General features: G+C 40.0%; 1 protein-coding gene and 1 long non-coding RNA gene across 2 annotated transcripts; one reads left to right on the plus strand and one right to left on the minus strand.

The window, feature by feature from the left end:
- Positions 1-2965: 2965 nt before the first annotated feature.
- LOC134618304 (uncharacterized) lies at positions 2966-11649 on the minus strand. The gene is made up of 7 exons (XM_063463653.1): positions 11292-11649; positions 10319-10639; positions 9628-9720; positions 9216-9314; positions 8236-8273; positions 5004-5129; positions 2966-3097 (listed from the first exon to the last, which is right to left on the minus strand). The coding sequence occupies exons 1-7, from the start codon at positions 11647-11649 to the stop codon at positions 2966-2968; spliced, it is 1167 nt and encodes a 388-aa protein (XP_063319723.1).
- Positions 11650-19136: 7487 nt separating this feature from the next.
- On the plus strand, positions 19137-21067 carry LOC134619603 (uncharacterized). The gene is made up of 3 exons (XR_010092015.1): positions 19137-19170; positions 19509-19585; positions 20863-21067. It is a non-coding gene; the product is annotated as an uncharacterized LOC134619603 (long non-coding RNA).
- The last annotated feature ends 396 nt before the right edge of the window (positions 21068-21463 follow it).

Here is a 21463-nt window from a genome sequence, read left to right on the forward strand (position 1 = left end):
TTCTGTCCACCAGTTCAGAAGTTTTGGCGTGAGATATGTGAAGACTTATCGAAGTGTCTGAAATGTAACATTCCAGCCTCCCCTTTAGTGTGTTTGTTGGGCAGCTTAGATAATGTCACTTCAGAAAAGAATATAGCCCACATGGTTTTCACTGCCCTATGCATAGCCAAGAAAACAGTCCTCATGAACTGGAAAAATAAAAAGGAGGAGGAGCTGGCCGTCCGACTGGGGTCTGGAATGTGGGGCCTCCCTGCTGCTCCGAGTCGGGGCGGTCTGCTTCTCTCCACCCCAGGGAAAAGGGTAACACCACCTGGGTCTGGGTGCAGTTTCCCCCTCCAGGGGCAAGGGTACCTAGACCCGGTTCTTAGAGTACGCTTGGGGAGTGTGATTGTGTGTACAGCGTCTCTTTATGTCTGTCTCCACGTTGGGTGAGTGTGGAGTAATTGCATATGAGACCATGAGGGTGGGAATGGATGTTTGTATCTGTGTGTGCCTGTATGTCTGTGTCTATATGTCAGGTTGGGTATCAGACGCCACCTCTCTGGGGACATCTCAGGCCCTCCAAGGTATGGACGCCTATCTCCCCCCACCACTCCCCCTGCTGGTGGCGGACGCCCTCAGACATCGGTGCGTTGGTGGCTCTTTGTGTCCGGGGATGGGTGTCCAGGTACCCACCGGCTCACTCCTTGGTGGCTGCTTATCGGGGCCTGGAGCATGGGGCTCGCTCGGGCCACTTTGGAGGTGGGGTGCCCTCGGCCTCTCGGCCTGGGGCTTGGTCACTCAGGCACAGCTGGCTGCCGGCGGAGCTCACGGGCACGTCACTGCAACCCCCCCTGGCTTCTGCTCCGTGGCTGCTGAGTGACCCCTCATCTGGGACTCTCCTCAGCTCTTTCTGGGATAGTGGCGCGGCTGCCCCTCTGTTGGTCTTCCTTGGTCTCTTGTGTTCTGGGGGCCTCTGGATGTCTGGAGCCTTGATCTCCTCCATACCTGCTTCATGCCCTGGAGGACGTGGCTGTGGCCCCCCACACCCTCTAGCAGATCATTACATGAAGGAACCTTTTAAAAACAAGCGCGCTCATGCTCACAGGTGTACACACGGGTGATCACACACACAAACTACACCCTTTTTGGCTCCTACCTCAAAGCACACTGTGCGCTGTCGATCTTACGTGCTGCACAATAATGTTTAATATTTAGTATTTACTGTCATATTCACATAGATCATCATGATGTTGTTTATTACTCTCGTTTTCTTCTGCTTGCTTTCTTTTTTCTTTCTCAACAGGTGATCCAGGTGATTGATATATGTATTTTTTTGTCTACTTATTCTGTTGGTTTTTGTTTTTTGCCCTTTTTCCCCCTCCCTCTTCTCAGCTGTTTTTCTTTCTCTCTTTCTTTCCCCCAGTCAAGTCTGTCCCGTATTCAGCAAGTGAAAATAAAATAAACAATAAAAGGTGAATCAAATAGACCATTACGGCAAGGCTGGGATGGTCAATTTGGTAAAGTAAATCCGTTGGGCATCTTTCTTCGCCTTTAGACAATAATTCTGATGGCAAAAGAAGCAAACGGGACAGGCAAAAAAAAAAAAAGAAAAGAAAAAAAAGGAGTGATACACCTGCTGCAGTCAGACCTGCAGGTATCAGGCTGTGATGTTCTCCTTTATAGTGGACAGAAATTATTTTTTTGGAGTGGCACAAATAATTTGTGGCATCTTATTGAAGAACAGCTGATTGTTCTGTAAATAGTTTGAAACGGTTATTTAAAAAATCAAGGTAAAAGGTAAATGGATGCAAATAACTTTGTTGTTTGCAAAACTTGTGCATAGGATTTTAAAATTGACAATTTATATTTGCATTTAAGGTTATGAAATATGATTCAATAAACACGTTTGTGGTTGTTACAGTAAAAAATGTGGGTTTTGTCTGATTTTAGATCAATTGTGTTAATACAGTCAAAATGAAAACATAACTGTAAATTCAGACACGTGAGGTTGTGCTGAAAAGGATGATACCAAACAAGGCAAAGTAAATAGTTTTTAAAGGTGAAATGTAGAGGAAACATCAAAAGTAGTAAAAAATGGCCAATTACACCCTGGACATTTTTTTTTAAAGTAACGCAATAAATGTCACCAGGTCTGCTGTGGTTTACTACACCCGTCCTTCTCATCAGTGTGTGAATGTGAGAGTGAATGAATAGTGGAATTGTAAAGCGCTTTGAGGGTCTCGAAAAGCGCTATATAAATGCAATCCATTATTATTATTATTATTATTATTATTATTATTATTATTATTATTATTATTATTTTCCTGAAAAACTCCACAGTGTCAGAGCTTCTCAGACCTGCTGCCCCTGAACATGGTGCCTGCTCAGACCTGAGAGGAAACCTCAGGGAAGCTTTCTGCTCACGCTGCGTACAGCAGTGATTGAGCGCTGCTGACCACAATAAGGATATAATCAGATGGTAAAAAGAATCCTTTGAGGATTTCCTCAATCTCACCAACACTTTCTGTGGAAGGAGAGAGTGAGGAGTTGCTCAAGACTCAGGATATTGTACATGACTCTGCAGCACAGTCTGGAAGTCTTTTTTGTGAATGGAGGATGTGCTCCAACACTCCTCAGCCTCCCTGGGTGGATCTTTACCTGGATGCTGGCAAGAAGAGTCCGTCTCTAAGCTAAAGCTCAGATTATGGAGGAAAAGTGTGTTTTTTATTCTGGACTTGAAACCTTGAACCATCTTGTTATCTCCTGGAGCTTATGTGAAGGACCATTCAGTCCCTGTACAACTATAGTGAGAGCTTGGTTTGCATTTCCAGGCTCTGCCAGGGCTGCTGTTTGTCACCAGCTCTTTCACAGCTTTAATGAAGAGAATTTCTAGGCAGATAGTTTCCACCTTTTTGGCGTCAGGATCACTCTGCTTTTTGCAGAAGATGTGGTCTCTTGGTCTCATCATGCAGTGACATCTAGTTCACACTTCAGGGCAGTTTGTAGCCAAGAGTGAAGCAGCTGGGATGAGACTAAGCACCTCTGAGTCCAAGTCCCCGCTCCTCAGCCAGAAAAGGCTGGCGTGCTCACTCTGGATGAAGAACAAGTTGCTGCTCTGAATGGAGGAGTTGAGGTATTTTGGGGTCCTGTTCATAAAAGTCATGGGAAATGGACTGGTTCTAATATAGCACTTTTCTACTCTTCTGAGCACTCAAAGCACTTTACACAACTTGTCCAGAAGCCAAGAATCGAAGCACCAACCTTCCGATCAGTAGATGACCTGCTCCACCGCCTGAGCTACAGCCACCCAGTCAGAGAAGAGTGGAGCAGGAGACTGACGTGGACTGGTGCAGTGTCTGCAGGTCAGTTCAGACCTGTAGTGAGCGTGTGTTCAGAGTGGACCTGCTGCTCCTCCACTGTTAAACATTATTTGGTATCAGTTTTACACAGTGAGCTGAAATGAAGATCTTAAACTTGCTAAAGTGCAGAAAAAAACCTGCTGAGTGCTGCTGATTGTTACATTTCTATTCTATCAATTAGCAGCACTCAGCAGGTTTATATTTGATGGTAACAGTCTGAAAATCCTTTTTCTTTTCGTGACTGACTCTGAGGTTGTGAAAGACATGACTGCCTAGAGGAAGAGGCCTCCACATAATACAGATAATACTGACAGTTAACTTCTTAAGAACTGTGCAGAACAGCTGTCTGATATATTTTCCTTCATCTTCTGATCACAACATGCAAATTTAGTCGCCATAGAAACAGCTGAACAGGAAGACAAACATGTGAAAGACACTTGTTGCTCAACAGCAGTGAGTGAACACAAACAAACTCTTTTCTGTGCTTATATCAAATAGAAAAAAGCTTTTATTCTCACACTGAGAAAATATCTCTGCTAACAAGTGAGTGCTGAAACATGACATTAAAATTCAGAATTTAAAGCAGTTTTTTGGTGGTAAATAATAAATTCAGTGTCTGTAGAGTCGATGTGGTTGCTCTCATTAATGTAATTAAGGTTTATTAATACAGCGCTTTACAAGAACAAAGTCACAAAGTGCTTTACAGCACAGAGTAAGGTACAAGAATTCAAAGAAGGTAAACAGATAGCACGCACAGGCAGGTCCTCATTTACCCCTAAAGGTGTTAACAGTGTCACAGATCTTAGATCCAGTGGAAGTGAGTTCAATAACTTGGAGAGATCCAGAGCTGATCCAGGTACAGCCAACAAGCACCGATCAGCTTGTTGGAGCTAATGCAGCTTTGCTCTGCACTCACTTCCACCACTGTTTGATTTAATAAGCTAAAGATTCTCTACATTATGAAAGTTTATTTCAATAAAACATTGTGCTGTTAAACATTGCACAGCATCAGTTTTAAACAGTGGCCTGACACTTTGCAGAAGCTAATCAAGAAACTTAATCTTGCTAAACTGACACCAAGCTGAGCATGCAGTCTGAAAACTTCCCCATTTTCTTCACTCGTGTGACTCTGAAGTTGTGAAAGACAAGAAGTTTTTCTTTTTTCAAATAATTATTTCAATACTTTAGATTTAGCAAAGAACTGGGTGTGTACAGGATACATGACAGGAACAAAGTTTTTAAACTCATCCAGTGACTGAAGAAGAGGAAAAGCTCTGATCCTGATAATATTTTCAGTAAACTTAAGAACTGTGCAGATCAGCTGTCTGACAGATTTCCCTGCATCTTCACTGAGTCACTTTACTGCCACAGGATCACTGATTGGACCTGGGCTCAGCATTAAAACACCAAAATAAGTCAGTGACCATAATTTACAAAGTTATGACATCACAGCATCTGACCAATCACACACTGTCATGGTCCTGTTGTTACATTAAAATAAAATCACATTCAAACAGATTTTGGTGTGAATCAGATTGTTTACAGCCACTGAGCCACTCTGTGAAGCTTCCTTTGGTCCCTTCACAGAGAAACGTGGCAGCTGCAGCATTGAAGCTAAGATACACTCGAGTACAGCGAATCATCTCTGACATCAGAGCTCACATGGACCCGAGGCGCAGAGTAGATCACTTCACTGGTGTTACCACTGGAGGCGCCGTTGGGAGAGCCAAAAGTCCTCTTGGAAAAATTCACCTCAGAGTAGGTGAGTTTGCTCGAGTCGTCTTCCTCCTGAAAAAGAGAACAAGCAGAGATAAAACTGTTGATCAGCTGCCACATTTTCAATAATGTTTAGATGTGTTAGCACAAACTGGCTCAAAGGACGAGACAAGCAGGTGCGTCGTTAGCCCTGAGTGAGCGGGGCCTGAGCCCCGGCTCTTGTAATAGAAGAGTTCATTAAAGGGCCGGTGTGTTCAGGCATCTATTTGTCACCGAGTATCACAGGTGATAAATAATGTGAGCACTGTGTGACTGATGTTATTGAATTAAGAATGAAAAATGAACCCCTCACTTGTGTGTAATTTTCCTGTTTATGTTTTGTTGTTCTATACAAAGATATAAATGTGTGTGTATTCATGTTGTAAAGATGACAGAGGTTCATGTATGTTCACTAAGGATCAATGACATGGACATTTGAAAATACCAAACAGAGCAGTTTGAATGAAATAAAACAAAAGCTAATGACTACAAAATAATCATAAAAACATTGTGAAAGGAAAGTTATTATTAAAATACACAAAAATACTAAATTATAAGGAAAACACATTTAGAGAAGAAGTGCTGTGACTGCAGACAGACGTCACTGGGTGGAAAGATCTCTGCATTAAATTCTGGCCTGTAGCTGCTCAGTACTGACTTTGGTGACTGTTTATCTCTTATGACATGGAATAGTGTATTAATAATATTTGTTGAATCATTGCTTGAGTCACTGTACAAAATACATTGATTTCATGTTAAATGCATAATAATCACATCAAACACAAATAGGACTAGGGCAATACAGACAAAAATATTTATCATGATATATATTTGAATAGAATAGAATAGAATTCAACTTTGTTGTCATTGCACATGTCACATGTACAGGCAACGAAATGCAGTTTGCATCCATCCAGAAGTGCTTTAGCCATGATATAGATATATTACAAAATACATATTAGCAATAATATATCAATGCATTTTCACTTAAACAAGCAGCTGTTTTTTATGCAAATTCCTTGCTGACAGTTTAACCAAAAGGCATTTCCAGTGGAAACTGGCCGACATATCCTCAGCATAACCATGTATAATATCTACAAAACTTAAAAAGAGGTTATACACACACAATACGGTAATATTATGTTGAAGCACAGTACGTATCACTCCGCGAGGCTCCTGCCTACGATAGTCGCAATGCTCCGACAATCCATCAAGCGGTGCGGCTTCGTAGCTTAGCAAAGTCGTACTGAAACATTTTGACAGATTTTTGAGCGCCGTGTAGCACATAAAATCGGTTTGAGGCCAATAAACACAACCAGAATCATACATAAGGCGCATTGTCGAGTTTTCAGAAAATCAAAGGATTTTAAGTGCGCCTTATTTTCCGAAAAACACAGTAATAATGACGGCCCGCTAGCATGCTCTACCAAAAATTGTGCTTTATTGTGTATCTGACGGACAAAAGCTAAACCAGTTCCACACCACTGAAGTTGCAGCATTTTTACAAACCAGTTCTGGTTCATCTTTTTCATTCAACAATCCGCTGTCGCCCTTCTCATTCTCCGTCGCCGCCATGCTTTTTCTACCATGTTCATATAAAAACAAAGGCACTGCGCATGCGTGTTTTACCCATATTCTATCGCGATATTTCATTTTCTTATCTCAGCCTAAGATTATACTGGTATTACCGTGGACAGTATGATATGGCCCAGCCCTATTTAGGGCTGTAACGCTGACAGCCCTAAATACAATAGATTTGGTGGAGTTTGATTGACACATAGATTTTATAACCAGGACAGAGCAGCGGAGAGAAGATGAAGATGAAGATGAAGAGTGCATTTTGGAACACACTGAATGTCGCTGATGCATAAACACACTTCCTGTATGTTTGCGTCTGTGTTTGGCTTCACTGCTGCAGTTTCTCTGCTCTGCAGTTTGTGTCAGTGATGTATTAACAGCCTCAGTTATGATTATGGCAGCTGAACAATTCACAAGTTTGACCAAACAACACACCACCTTGTTTGGTATAATAATAATTATGATAACAGCGATGTAATCTTCCTGTGTACTTGTATAGCATCTGTATTGAATTTATGTGATCCAGTTCATCTCCACAGTCATTCAGTGCAAACATACAATTAATATTTTATCTCAAATTGTCTGAATTCATCATATCATGTGGATAAGTGCTACAGTTACAGAGAACGTCCTTGTTTGCAGTGTTACTGCTGTTGACCCGTGGCAGGATTGCAGGAAAAGAAATCTACCTGATATGATTCATTTTAAAAATAGAAGTGATGTTTTCTGTTTTGGTCATGTGAGGCCAAAAAGTTCATCAGTAAGGCTCAGGCGTCTGAGGAAGAGGAGGAGGCCTCACTGCAGTTTTAACACAGGTTCTCATGCTGTTCAGAGAAGGCTGTTGCATCTTAAATTCCTTTATTTCTTTTACAGTTTATTTCAATTGTGGCCTCATCTATGGGTCTGCTGATCGTCACATTTAGCTCGATAGGCTGGTTGGTGTATCTGAGTCTACTCACATCGTGTATGTTTGAATGATGCTGCTTCTAATTTCAGTTTTCTCCTCTGCCTGTTGTGTTCCACAGGGTTCTGTTTTGGGGTCTTTACTGTTTCAGCACATTCTGAGCACTTTCATGCACATGATGTTCAGCTGCATGTCTCTGAAACCCCAAAATGTTTCTGAGCTGCAGACCCTGTTTACAGAAGGTGCTTAGACTCTGTTCATAGTTGGATCACTGATAACTTTCTCCAACCTGAAGAAAAAATAGTCCCAGTTTGTGCTTCTGACAGATTTGAGTGTAAGGTAACGGTAACACTTGGTCCCTTTGACACATTTACTAAATCTATCAGAAACCTTTAAGGTGACTGTTGTTAAACCCTTTTTTTATCACTTAAGAAATATTACAAAGTTAAGTCCCATTGTGTCACAGTATGACAAACTATACTCAGTGAACTTTTCCATCCACACGTCTCCAGCAGGTCTCTGAGGTCATGTTTTTATGTTCTAGCATGCTGCTATCAGCACTGTGTGATATTTATCTTTAAACCTGCTGAACAAATAAAATTTACTTACTAATTTCACCAAAACTCTGACACTGTGAGTAAAGTTGATCAAACTCACCTCTGTGACAGCAGCCTGCTCGGTTTCCACAGGAGGATCTGAAAACACATCAGAGAGAATATTTTTGACATGATTTAGTGCTGACAGATCTCCATCTGTGACGACCTTCACCAGAACACACTGAAGACTTTTTTCAGTGAGTGATTCAGACAACATTTCTGCCAGGCTTTGATATAAATTCAAATTAATTTTACTTCAGTTTCATTTACAGTTGAGTCAGGTAACTTATCATTTGTTGGAGAAATATCACAAATTATGTATTTTTGCCGAAGTATACTGCCACAGTGGATTTGAACTCAAACACAACGTGATTAAAGTGAAGACTTTCATCACATCAGCTGTTCTGTGTTTGACCCTCCAGCTCATCTGTGGCCTTTCTGTGTGATGATGCTTCTCCCAGTGCTTGTGTTGGTTCCCACCACATCTCCTCCAACACGCTGAAGCCAGTCAGAAACCTTCAGTTTTTAAAGAGTCATTTTTAAGCAGTTTTTGACCAAAACATGAGGAGGAGCCACACGACAGATTTAACCAAGGCAGGATAGTATTTTATGTATAAATTAACTGTAACATTAGCCACACGTGACTCCTCTGCTTTGGGCTATTTCTCAATGATTAATGTGAAACTTTACATTTTCATTTGAGTAATAAAATGATGATTGTTTTTGGTTTGTTTTTCATTTTTCGCTGGTTTGCTGTCTGTAAATCACAGTCAGTTTAATGTTAGCACCTGCTGCTTACTGTAACAGTAACTATTACATCACTTCCAGGTGTAACTGGAAGATTAAACTGAGCAGCAGTTCACTCTCTTACTGTTTAACTGTTAACCTGAATTCAGATCTTAAGCTGGTTTTTGTTCAGAGAATCTTTCTGGGTCGAGGTTGTGTTGTTGTGTTTGTGTTTTCAAAGCTTTATAATTCACAAAGAATTAAATACAAACTGAGAGATGAGTGTGTCTGTCTGTGTGCTTCCTGTTGTCTCACCTTTTGGTTTAGAGGATCTTTTCTTGCAGAATATCAGCACAGACACTGATAACAGGATGATGATGAGAGCAAGAGTCAGACCCACAACCAGCAGCACATCTGCAGCAGATTGAGAAGAACAACAAGCTGAAGACATGCGTACAGTATATAGAGCTGTACAGTAAGAACTCATCACCTGCAGACTGAAATAATATAAAATAGAGTTTGTGTTATTTTAGCATTTTACAGCTTCTAAAGAACATATTCACTTCAGATTGTTTGCTAATGTCATTTGTCAAACTAAATGAAAAGCATATAACAGGACACATTAAGGAGTAATTATGATAATAATTAAACCATTCCTCACGTTTTTCACTCAGGTTATAAAAAAATCTGTCAGTGTTTCTACTCTCAGACTCATAGATGGATGTACCTGTAGATGCTGCTCTTTCAGGCTGCTCAGTGCTTCCAGTCAAAGTTAATGAAGGTGTGGAGCTTCCTGTAGTTGTGGCTGATGGTCCAGCTGCTGAACAAGAGCAGAGAGGAAAGTTTGACTTATAAATGTTTGGAGCTGTGAACAAGAAAAACACGAAGATTCAAAAACGACCTGATAAAGAAAATAACTGAGAAATCAAACGAGCCTTAAATGTTTTTACTGATTGAGAAAATGTTTGGCTAATTTAGTTTTAGATAAAAAAAAAAGCACTAAAATAAATTTTCAAATGAAATAAAATATGAATGCATGTTGAAATATCAGGTTCTTGGAAACAGCTGCAGCTGCAATGACCAATAAAGACATTTAGGGACATTAATGGTCACCTGTTCAGATCATTTCCAGCTCCACACTCTTATTCCTGCTCTCGATCACAGTAACTTTACAAACTTCAAAATAATTCTTGTTTCTAAATAATTCTGTTTATATGCTGAGATAAACTGAGTGCTGAGAGCAGCCTGAGCTGTTGGCTCACAGGGATTACTGTACATACACTGAGCTCATTATTAGAAACTTTGCTCATATTTAATATGAACATCCACCACTGGAACAGGAGATCTATGATAGGAAATAAGGAACAGCTGAACAGCTGCACTCTGACAACATTTGATTAATGTCAGTAAAAACTCACCATCTGTGACAGTGACCTCAAACTCTCTGAATGAACTGCTGGAAGATCCACTCAGGTAACATCTGTAGCGTCCTGAGTCAGACTTGGTCAGCTGTGTGATGCTCACATACAGAACTCCTGAATCATATCCAATGTTGTATCTGTCTCTCTGAGCTCTATCATGCTCTGTATGAACAAGAGTGTTGTCTCCTTCACATTTTCCCCTGCAGAATATTTTTGTGTATCCAGAGTCTTTAAAAGAACATCCGACTCTGAGAGAGCTTCCAGTTTCTTTATTGAAGTGTTTCAGCTGAGCAGGATCATCGTTTCCATCCAGCAGTGCTGTTAAAGAGACAAACAATCAATAGTTACTATCAGTGCTGAAGATGATGCACTCTGATCACAGTAACTCCAGTTTGATCCACAGTTACACTGGGAGCTGCCCAGTTCAACCAGTCTGACAGAGGACCTGTTGAACTAACTGAGATTTAAACGGCTTCATCATCAGACTGATTGGATTCATGAAAAATCAGCTTTTATGACAAGTATAGACTCTAAAATGTGAACACTTCATGGTTTTAAGTACATTTAAACTCTGGATGGACTTTTGTGTTGTGAATGTTATTTTCACATATTCATTGAGGAATAAAACATTTAGTTGTGAGGGGAACTCTTGGAAAGATCAAACTGATGACACAGAAGCAAAAACTCATCAATCAAAGTTACATCAGAAAATCTTCTTTCATTCATCAGCGTCTGTTTCTGATGTCAACATTTCATTCACATCATTATCAGCTGACACACTCACTAATATTCACACACACTTGTGTCCCAGCTGCAGTTCATCGCTTACTTAGAGGAGTCCAAATGTAACGAACAGTTTACAGAAGAACAAACTTCAGCTTCTTTAAACCGTCAGCAGCTGTCAGTGAAAACTCAAACTCTGCTTCAGAAACAGAAACTAAACATTTCCACAGCTGAAACAGAAACTCACCTTCAGCAACAAAGATTCCAAACGGTGTGAATGAAGCTGATGATGAAGATCCACCCAAACCACAGCTGTACTGTCCCGAGTCAGACTCAGTCAGCTTTGAGATGCTCACAGATAAAACATAATAACGGGCATCATAATCAAAGTAATATTCAATGCTGTATCTGCCTGTTTGAGCTCTGACATCAGTTGTATTAATAAGAATGTTTTCTCCTTCACATTCTTCTCTGCAGAACATCTTCCATGTTCCTGGAGACTTAAAGGAGAATCCAGCTTTAAAATCTCCTCCAATGACTCCATAGTAAAGATTCTGAGCATTGGTGACTTCAGGGTTTCCATCCTGCAGAGCTGTTGGAAACATGAACCATCAGTAGTTACTGTTTGTACTTCCTGTAAGAAGCTGCAGTCTGATCACAACATTCACACACAGACACACTGAGACTAAAGTCTGAATAACAATAATGATTCATGTCAAATACATTTTACTGTCTACAATGGTGGAAAATCTTCTTTCAGTCGACGTGACTCAAAATATATCTGAACATGTTTCCTGTGCATGAATAAAATTACAATAAAAGATGTAAATGACTCAGAACTCCTCTGTGTGGTACTTGTAGTAATTATATGTTGAGAGATTGAAGCAGCAGCTCAACATGAGAGTGTTTCATGTGTTTCATCCACAGGAAGTGATGTCATCGTTTAGCTTAAATGTACTGCTGGTGTCAAAGTTCATGAAGCAACAACAAAAACAGTGATGAAGTTTTTCTTTGCTGTAACTTTGTTTTACTGAGTAAATGAATGAATCTGATGATTGAAAGCAGCAGTTTGTTCCCTTTATTTCACCGACTGCAGTTTGTTTGAGGAAGTAACAAATACTTGCAATAACCAACATGTTATTGAGTAATTTATGACTCTGTTTTAAAGCTCTAAAGCCAAACTCAGCAGCTGATGTGTGTCAGTCACTTTATGTAAATGATTTCATTTCATTCCAGCATTTAAACTCTGTGCAGTCATATTTCTGTTCAGCTCTAACAGGACAAACAGGAAGAATTAGGAAATAACTTTTCACAGAACTCTGGGTTTGAAAATGCTGACAGATTTCACTCACGTGACTCACAGGTTTATATTTGTCTGCAGGAAGTGATGTCATTTTGTCAAATCTGTATGCACTGTGGGAGTGAACTGTGAATAATCACAGTGAAGAAACATGAACATGTAACAGCAAAAGAAACAAAATGTGTTTTTGTCTTTCAAAGAAAAATTCATTGACTTCATCAACACGTTTGTATTTTCAAATAATAAGTGGAAGTTTCAGGTGGAGTTTTTACTTTTATTACAGGTTATTTTGAGGAAGTAACAAATACTTGTAAGAAACCATCTTTAAAGGACGAATCCTAAAGCCAAAGTGAGCAGCTGACATGTCCATGAATGTGCTCACTGTGATGGTTTCTTCTGTCCATACTGGCCACAAACAGATCCATGAAATCATGAATAAAAGCAGTTTGAATGGAAGAAGCGTCCATGAAAGTGACTCATAGCTGACTCTGATCATCATGTTTAACAATAGAAAGAAACATGTTGGAAGAATGAGAGTGACAGAAAGAAAAAGTGAATGTACTCACAAAGGAAGAAGAAGCAGATCAGAGTGTGATGGACTTTCATGATGAGGCTCTGATGGTTTACTGCTGCCTCTCTTCTTCTTCACTGGAAACCAGGAACTTGTGACGCCTCACTTCTCTAACTGAAGGAGTCCCTCCTCCAAACAGCACAGCACCTCTACACTCCTCCCTCTGCATCCGTCTGTGAGTCTGCTGCAGGGCCTCAGGCAGTAGCGGTTTTAGATACGGGCGACACGGGCGGTTGCCCGGGGTGGCATCGTGGTGGGGGGCGGCATCACGGGCATCGGCAAAAAAAAAAAAAATGCTTGTACTCATGCTGCCCCGACATCATGCCAGCGCATATTGGGAATGGCATAGGCACCGATCAGTTTTCTATCGCCCATTTGCTGGGAGTAAGGGCGCCCTCCGTTTGCGAGGTGCGCCTGCTGCTTGCGGCACAGTGAGGAGAGGGCGGGGCGGCGGGGGATTCTCTGGGTGGCTGGAGCAGCGTCTAATAACCAACTTGCAAAATAAAACAAAATAAAAACAAACCAACAAACACGAAAACAGCAGACATTATGATACAGACTTATAATTTGCACTGATGTTTTTTCGAAATTCTATACGCGAAAAGTGAGCGCGAGAGCCCTCGGTGCGCCTGCTCGCTGCTGAAGTCAAAGTAAACTTTATTGTTATCTCCGCTACATACAGTCCAGTATATAGAGAGACGAGATGACGAAGCTCCAGTTACAACAGTGCAAGTAAACAAACAATAAATATTTAAGAGTAAAAAAATAAATATACACTTTAGGACCAGGGGTAAAGGGATCAATAACAATTTAAAATGTATATTTTATATTTTGTTGATTTAAAGTCTCTCACACAACCCGTTTTTAAAGTTTAAAAAAAAGAGAAAGAAGAGGAGGAGTGTAGCGACTTCCACAGTCGCTAGAGGCCGGGGATGGAGCCTGCCTATTTGCCTGACGCGCTGTCAACTGTACGCAATAATGCGAGAGGAGGAATTGCTTGCTTGTTTATTAAAGTGCTTGAAAAGTTTACAGAGCAATGTGATCGGCTCGCGATTCAAACTCTTAAAACATCACAGCTCTAATGCAACAAGGGGAAACTCGTTGTGCTGCGGCCAACAAAAACTACGGCTACCCAGCCCTCCTCTCTGTCAAAATCAAACCAGTGAAAGACAGACTGACAACGCCCTCTTAATGTCACCGCTAGCACCCACGTGACTCCCGTTACACATCACCATAGCAACCAAACAAATGAAAACCCAGTGATCATTAAAATTCAATACATTTAACTATGGCTCCTACAAGGAGAAAAGAGCAAAAGATACAGGTAAGCAGATGTGTCATTGGATAATGGCAGGTCATGTATCCTAAAACATTAAGAATCAGAATACTTTCTTAATCCCTAAGGAAATTATGTGGGTTACAGTTCCTCCAAGAAGAAATGGTAAAAATAGTAACAGTAAGAGACTAAACTCCAAACAATATATACAATAATATAATATTAATTAGTCAATTGTTGATTCGTCCTGTTCTCATTGTATGACGAATTATGATGTCTGTTTGGTAGCCATTTGCATACTCTCTCTCTCTTCATATATAGGGTCATATATGTGTGTGTGCGTGTGTGCGTGCGTGTGTGTGTGTGTGGGGGGGGGGGGGGGGGGGGGTGCAGAGGGCGTGTTCGCCCGGGGCGCCAAACAGGGTAGGACCGCCACTGGCCTCAGGCTTCCTCCTTATATTTATAGTATTATGTGCAAAGTGCTGCAGGAAACACAGTGATGACACTTGACTCTGTTAAATTCAGCACAGTGACCAAAACCTCCAACAATGATCATCATTCATCATGAAATCATTTCTCTTACTGTGTCTGAAGATAATGAGCTGTAGTTTGGGATCATTTAGAGAAACAGTTTGGGTCAAATGTTAGAAAAGAGTCAGACTTTCTTTCTTCTCACAGTTTGTTTAACATGAGTTTCAAATCTTTGAACATTTAGTAAATCTATTAACAGAATATCAAAGAACAACAGTTCTGATATTATGTCAAACATTTCAGTCACCTTGTGGTACAAAGTGGTATTACATGAGAGCACAGCCTCATGTAATACCACTTTGAACCACAAGGTGACGCATGAGTCAGTAGCTGTGTCTCAGTTCAGAGGCTGCATCCTTCGGAGAACGAGGCCTTCTCGATCTACGTGGGCCGGGTCCTTCGAAGGCTGGAAGTGAGCGGCTGAGAAATTTGACGGTCTAGCTTTCAGATTAGCGTCACCGCTGTCTCGGTGGAGCTTAATAAACTCGGCCGTCTGCTCCTTGCTATCTAAAATATAACAGGACACTGGAGTAAACTCTCGACCATCTCACACTTCTGTTTAATCAGTTTTCTGTTTGACGTTTATTCAGCTGTGTGAAATCTAGAACTTTAATCTCAGCCACGAACAAATGAAACACTGAAAAAAGCCAAACAATAACATTTTTAAGTTATCTAATTGATTTCAATATCATGGTTAACCTGAGTAGTGAAAGATGCGAAGGGCCTGAAAATGATGTGCCGGGAGTTGTGCCGTTCTCGCCGGCTCTAGTGACCCTTGACCTCCCGGTCAGCTATCGAGCTGGTGGGTAACAGACGTCTCTGAAAACATTGAAGTATTTAAAAGAGTAATATGAGTAATATTACAACTAAGTAGCTGCCACCATTGCTGGAAACTGGAATTGGCATGGCTGTGCTATGAATTCTGGGATAGGATGAGCCAGAGAAGGATACATCCAACCCATCCTTCAAATTCAGGGAAATGAACGATGCATATATCGGGCGCATTTGGAGCAGCCTTTGAATTGGGACAGCCTTCGTCGCATTGCTTTGGCGTAATCGGCCTTAAAATGCAACCTCCAAAGAATTCGGCCCCTGAATTGAGACACAGCCAGTGTAGCATCCAGTGTGTCCTCAGTCCAACATGAGACATCCCAACATTATCAAATGTTAGAAAAGAGTCAGACTTTCTTTCTTCTCACAGTTTGTTTAACATGAGTTTCAAATCTTTGAACATTTAGTAAATCTATTAACAGAATATTAAAGAACAACAGTTCTGATATTATGTCAAACATTTCAGTCACCTTGTGGTTCAAAGTGGTATTACATGAGAGCACAGCCTCGTGTAATACCACTTTGAACCACAAGGTGACGCATGAGTCAGTGTAGCATCCAGTATGTCCTCAGCCCGACATGAGACATCCCAACATTATTCCAGTTAGCTCAAGATTCCATGTTCCAGGAAAGCAGGAAATCCATGTTAGTGTGACACTCAGCCGACTGATCCTCCTGAGACCCAGAAGAAAAAATCTTTTGACAGAGTGAAGTTTAATATTAAACAAATTAAATAAATAAATCAGCTGTAATCTGATATTCGTGACCTATCAGAGACTGAGAGAGAGCAACTTGTGTTTTTGGAAACCTTTGCCGTATTTTGAAGTGTTTCTGAATTCCAGTGTAAGGCTGAGGGTTTATCTGTTCTGTTTATCTGTTTATCCTCGTCTGTGTTCACATTATGTTCAAGCTTGATGTACCTGATGTTTGTTCCAGAACCACACCCACTGTTATACACTCTGAATGAGACAATCAAGGGAATCATCTTCCTTTGGCTGCCTGGCTTCATTCTATTAAAGACTTTATTCTTTCCCCCTGAAAGGAGACCTCACTGTGATGGTTACGTTGATGCACTGTCTAATCTTTGTTCAACTTATTGAACTGGCCATAATTAGGAGCCAGCAGATTGTGACCAGGTTATCTGAATCATGCTAAAAATACAGATACACCGAAAAGTGTTTAAGTTTACGACTGCCTCTAGAAATGAACGCCTCCTGTTGTTTGTGTGCTCTGATTTTCTTTCCCTAAAACCAGACAGCTTGTGCTCTGAGTGATCAGACTGCTGGAATATTTAGCAGATCACCTCACAATAGAGCTCTTTCTCACACTGTAAAATGTAATTCTAGCTGTTTGTTATTTCAACATATTATTCTATATCAGTTTGACGATAGATGACTGAAGTTGTTGTTATAACATAGAATTACAAGTTAAAAACGTCCCAATTACACCAAAAAAAGCTAACTTGAAAACTCATGTCCAGCTAAATCAGAAACTTATGTGAACTTGACAATGCGGGTAAGTTGAGCACAGCAGGATTCAAAACTGCCTCACGTGACTGCTACCGAGGTGCATCATGGGGAATTGGCGGTTAACGACATGCTCACTTTACTTGGACGTTTTCTAATCGTCTTCTTTGGAATATGCTTTCAAGGTGAGTAACATTGGTTATAACTATAAGGAAAGAGAGCTACAAAAGTTGGAACATGTTTTGAATTTATGGCATGATGTGTGTTTTTCTCTTTTAGCGAAATGTTTGCTTTAGCTAATGTAACTTTAGCCGACAAGGTCCAGCTTGTGTGTCATGACCAAACTTGACCTAATAAACTGACATATGGCCTTTTTTATGGGTTTAATGTGGCGCTGAGCAAATCACAAGTATTGTGCCGCTAGCTTTAAGGTTGTGCACTCAACCACTGTTGCGATATTAGCAAGCTAACTCAGCTAATTAATAAAGCTTATTTCATATTGTCTCTGTACTTGTAAATTTCTTTCAAGTTCACAGGCTGTTGTATTTTGGTGGAAGTTCATTTTGGCAATATTTCCAATAACTGGCTGGGTTCAAAAAGACCTTTTTGGCAGGACTCGGATGCTTGTTGTCATCTGTTTATCCCTATGTAATCACTTAAGTTGTTATTAACTGCTGCATGCTAAGCTGCAAGAGTGCACTGAGGACTGAGACAAAATATGGTCTACAAACCAGCATTATATTAGTTTTTATCAGATAGTCCTCCAGTGTGCTTATTTTTTGCTTTAATTATAATGTGCAGTTATTTGTTACCCTGAAATGCTTTATGCTTAACAACAGTTCACTATTTTGACTTATTTTTGAACTCTTGTGATCAGTATGACTAGATTGTGTGAGTTTCCATACTAAACGAGCTGTAGTGATAAAATAATTGGCATCAGAGACACTGATTTTTGGCATGGTATACTGCAGAAGTTTTTTTTTTTTTGCATAATTTACCTTTTAATTAAACTGCATTCTCTGTATTGTAACAAAACTAACATTGTTTATATGTCAGAAAATTAGCAAACATGAATAAATGGCGAAAACAATATAATTATAACATATATTTTTATTTTACTTATTTTAGGTCTGTGAAGCCAAACTTGATGCTGGGGATTTATTTTTGTCAGTGGAGTCAAATGGTAAGTTACAATTTGTGCATTTTGTCATACTGGAAACACCTCAGATTATATTGTAATTTAATAGCTCTGTAGAACAAATGATATAAAGATTGTAGTGTCAGGGTACTTCTTAAGAAGTAATATGGCACTATTGATGATCACATGCAGGTGGCATAAACTAAATATTCAGACGTGTTACCAACAAATGATTCATTAACAAAAGCAATGGAGCAGACTGTTTAGGTTCTTGTGGTTGTAATAACATCCATAACTGCAAGTTTGTCATTAATTTATTTTCACAGGTCTAGATGATCACATTTGACTTTGTCATTTAAATGAGGTGGACTTGCAAACTTTGCGCTCTTTGGGGTAAATTGCTGTCCACTACATATACACAGAATCTGCACAGTATTTCAGATCTAAAAAGGGAGTATGTAATGGACTTGCTGGCTTTAATGTAAAAAGCCTGTTGTGTAACTTTAATGAGGCAGTTGGACTAAAACAGTATTGCTCATCAAGGTAAACATCTGAGGAATAAGGAAACTGTTACTTGTCCTTTTACTCAGTGTTCTTTTAATCGCACGTTTACTAAAGTTTTACATCACATAAGTCATTTTCACAATCATTCTACTTTAAAAGATTTCAAGACAGAGCTTATTGTTCTCTGAACTTCCTTGTTTGCTGAACGGCAGGTAAAGTGCATCTTTTTGTTTGTTTGCTTTTGTGTGTTTGTGTTTTCTCTAATGGGCCTCAGATGACTGTTTGCTTAAATTTGGGTCTCAAAGAATCTTTTTTTAATTCTGCCTGTACTCTCCACCCCTCTTCTTCTATTGCTCAGGTTGAAGCAGAATTTGCCCATCTTACATCTGTTGACCTGAAAGGGTTCCTTTTTGCTGTGCTTGACCATTATGGAGAGGTTCGTGGAGCTGTACAGAATCAAGAGCGGCATAGAAAGGCTAACTAGGCTCATAAGATGCTTCGGAGATGATGTAAGTGTTCAACTGCGAAATCTAATCCTTTGTTTAAGTTTTAGGTTATCCAGTTCAACTGATGAACTCATTGAAAGAAAGCTGATAAGTAAAGTCTGTCATCATATTTCACAACTGGACATTTAGTGTGGTAACTTTTACAGAATCTATGTATATTGGTGGTAGGTTGGATATCATATTCTACTTGAATGTCCTGATAAGCCTGATTCAAAATCTCCAATGATAATCATATATTGATGGAATTATGCATCAAAAAGCTGTGAATTTGGAGCTGTCTACATGCTTCATAAACACTGTTTAAAAAGTGTTTTTGTTTTCTTTTTGACTTCTTTGACCAGAGCCCTACACAAAGGAAGAGGACAGAGGACCTCATTTTCTAAAGGAAGATCCCTCACACACTTTCAAGACTGTGAAGGTTAGCATTGTTTCTTTTAGTAAATTTAATAATGACAGCACCACAGTGGATTTTAAATTAAAAAGTACATGTGTACTTTTTCCTCACCAAATGTATTATTACAAGATCTTTGACACTGGATTTGGTCTGGGTTTCAGAGAAACTAACTGGCAAGCTAGCATTGATATTATTAGTGTCTTGTGTTTATTCATGTCTTCACCAGGGTCTTTGACATTTCGCTGCTGTACTGTTCACTTCAGCTTTACGTTTGATTTCTCACATTGTATATTGTAATGGCAGAGATATTAGGATATTTAAGGGGCTGCAGTGGCTGCTACAGCTGTGGGGGGCAATACTTTGGTGAAATGTCCTGGACCCTGGAAAAGAGACTGTGTAGACTGGGTAAGCAATTAAAGGTTACTGGCCGAGAGTCATTGGGCAGCTGGGTAAAGGTGGATGTTGATATTCAGTGCCAATTATGCAACCTGTTCAGCCATGTCTATATGCTCTTTTTTCATGCTGTTAATATAGGGGGAAAAAATAAACTTTAATCAATAAACTGATTAAAGAAGCATTGTCTATGGAGCCACAATCTGATCCTGTAGTGTAGCTGCAGTTTGCACATTTCATGTATTCTCAGCCAGATTTGGTTTAGAGCACAGCCAATATTTAGCATAAGTAGATTTAAATTCACACACTGGTGATGGCAAGCTACATTGTAGCCACAGCCACCCTGGGGCGCACTGACAGAGGCGAGGCTGCCGGACACTGGCACCACCGGGCCCTCTGACCACCACCAGTAGGCAACAGGTGAAGTGTCTTGCCCAAGGACACAACGACTGAAACTGTCGGAGCCAGGGCTCGAACCGGCAACCTTCCAATTATAAGACGAACTGTCAACTCTTGAGTCACGATTCAGTCATCCACCCATGTGTGTGAATGACTGAATGTGTAAAGCACTTTGGAGTCCTTAGGGGACTAGTAAAGCGATATACAAATACAGACCATTTACCATTTAAATTGAAAATTTTGTTTGAATTCTGCAATTGAAGACATGCTCAGTTATTTATGAACATGGTCTTTGTTTAAAGCAAGAAATGGATTTGTAACATGGGGGTGCATATCTCATTCTGAAAAAACTTTAACAACTAATAAGTGTTACCCAAAGCCAATCACCATCATCCAAAGCATCAGTATGGCTCTTCTTTGGAAAGACATGAATTGTTAAGCACACGGGATATTGTGTAATTGTAATTGTGTAATTTTTTTTTTTTTTTTGTCTTTGAACCCTTTTATAGCCGACAGGTATTGAAGACACGTTTTCTAAGAGGATGAAAGTTGGCATTGCGATGGTGAAAGAAGAAGACATCGATGTGTTGGTTGTCCTTGAGGCGGCAGTAATCCTGTCTAATCTGAGGGATGTCTCAAGTGCCATTTCCATGCTGATGGGCCTTCTTTTTGCCCTCAACATACACTATCCAAAGGAACTTAAGGACATCTTTGAAGTCATTCAGAACATCCTAATGAACATTGGTGGAAGGCAGTGCATCTCACTAGTGCATGGTCTAAGAAACAGACTCTTGCAGAAAGCCATGCAGAACTGTAATTGTATGATCCTTAGTGTTAAGGACAGTTTTTATTTTACTGTTTGTTTTTTTATTCTTGCAAGTTCTCATTCTCACTTTTGTATGTCACTAAATGACTACACTTTACATTCCAGATTAGACAATTACTCATTTGTTCATGGTTTAAGAAACTTATGTGAACAACAATATAATGGTGGACTCTGCAGATGCTTATCTCATGCAAGTCAGTAGTTTTTCCTTTGTTTTGCAATTGAGCAGACTCAAACTAATGTTTCTGAAATATCCATATTATCAAATGTTTCAGAAGCATGCA

This window comes from Pelmatolapia mariae, linkage group LG20 (genome assembly GCF_036321145.2).
Source record: "Pelmatolapia mariae isolate MD_Pm_ZW linkage group LG20, Pm_UMD_F_2, whole genome shotgun sequence".
NCBI lineage: Eukaryota > Metazoa > Chordata > Actinopteri > Cichliformes > Cichlidae > Pelmatolapia > Pelmatolapia mariae.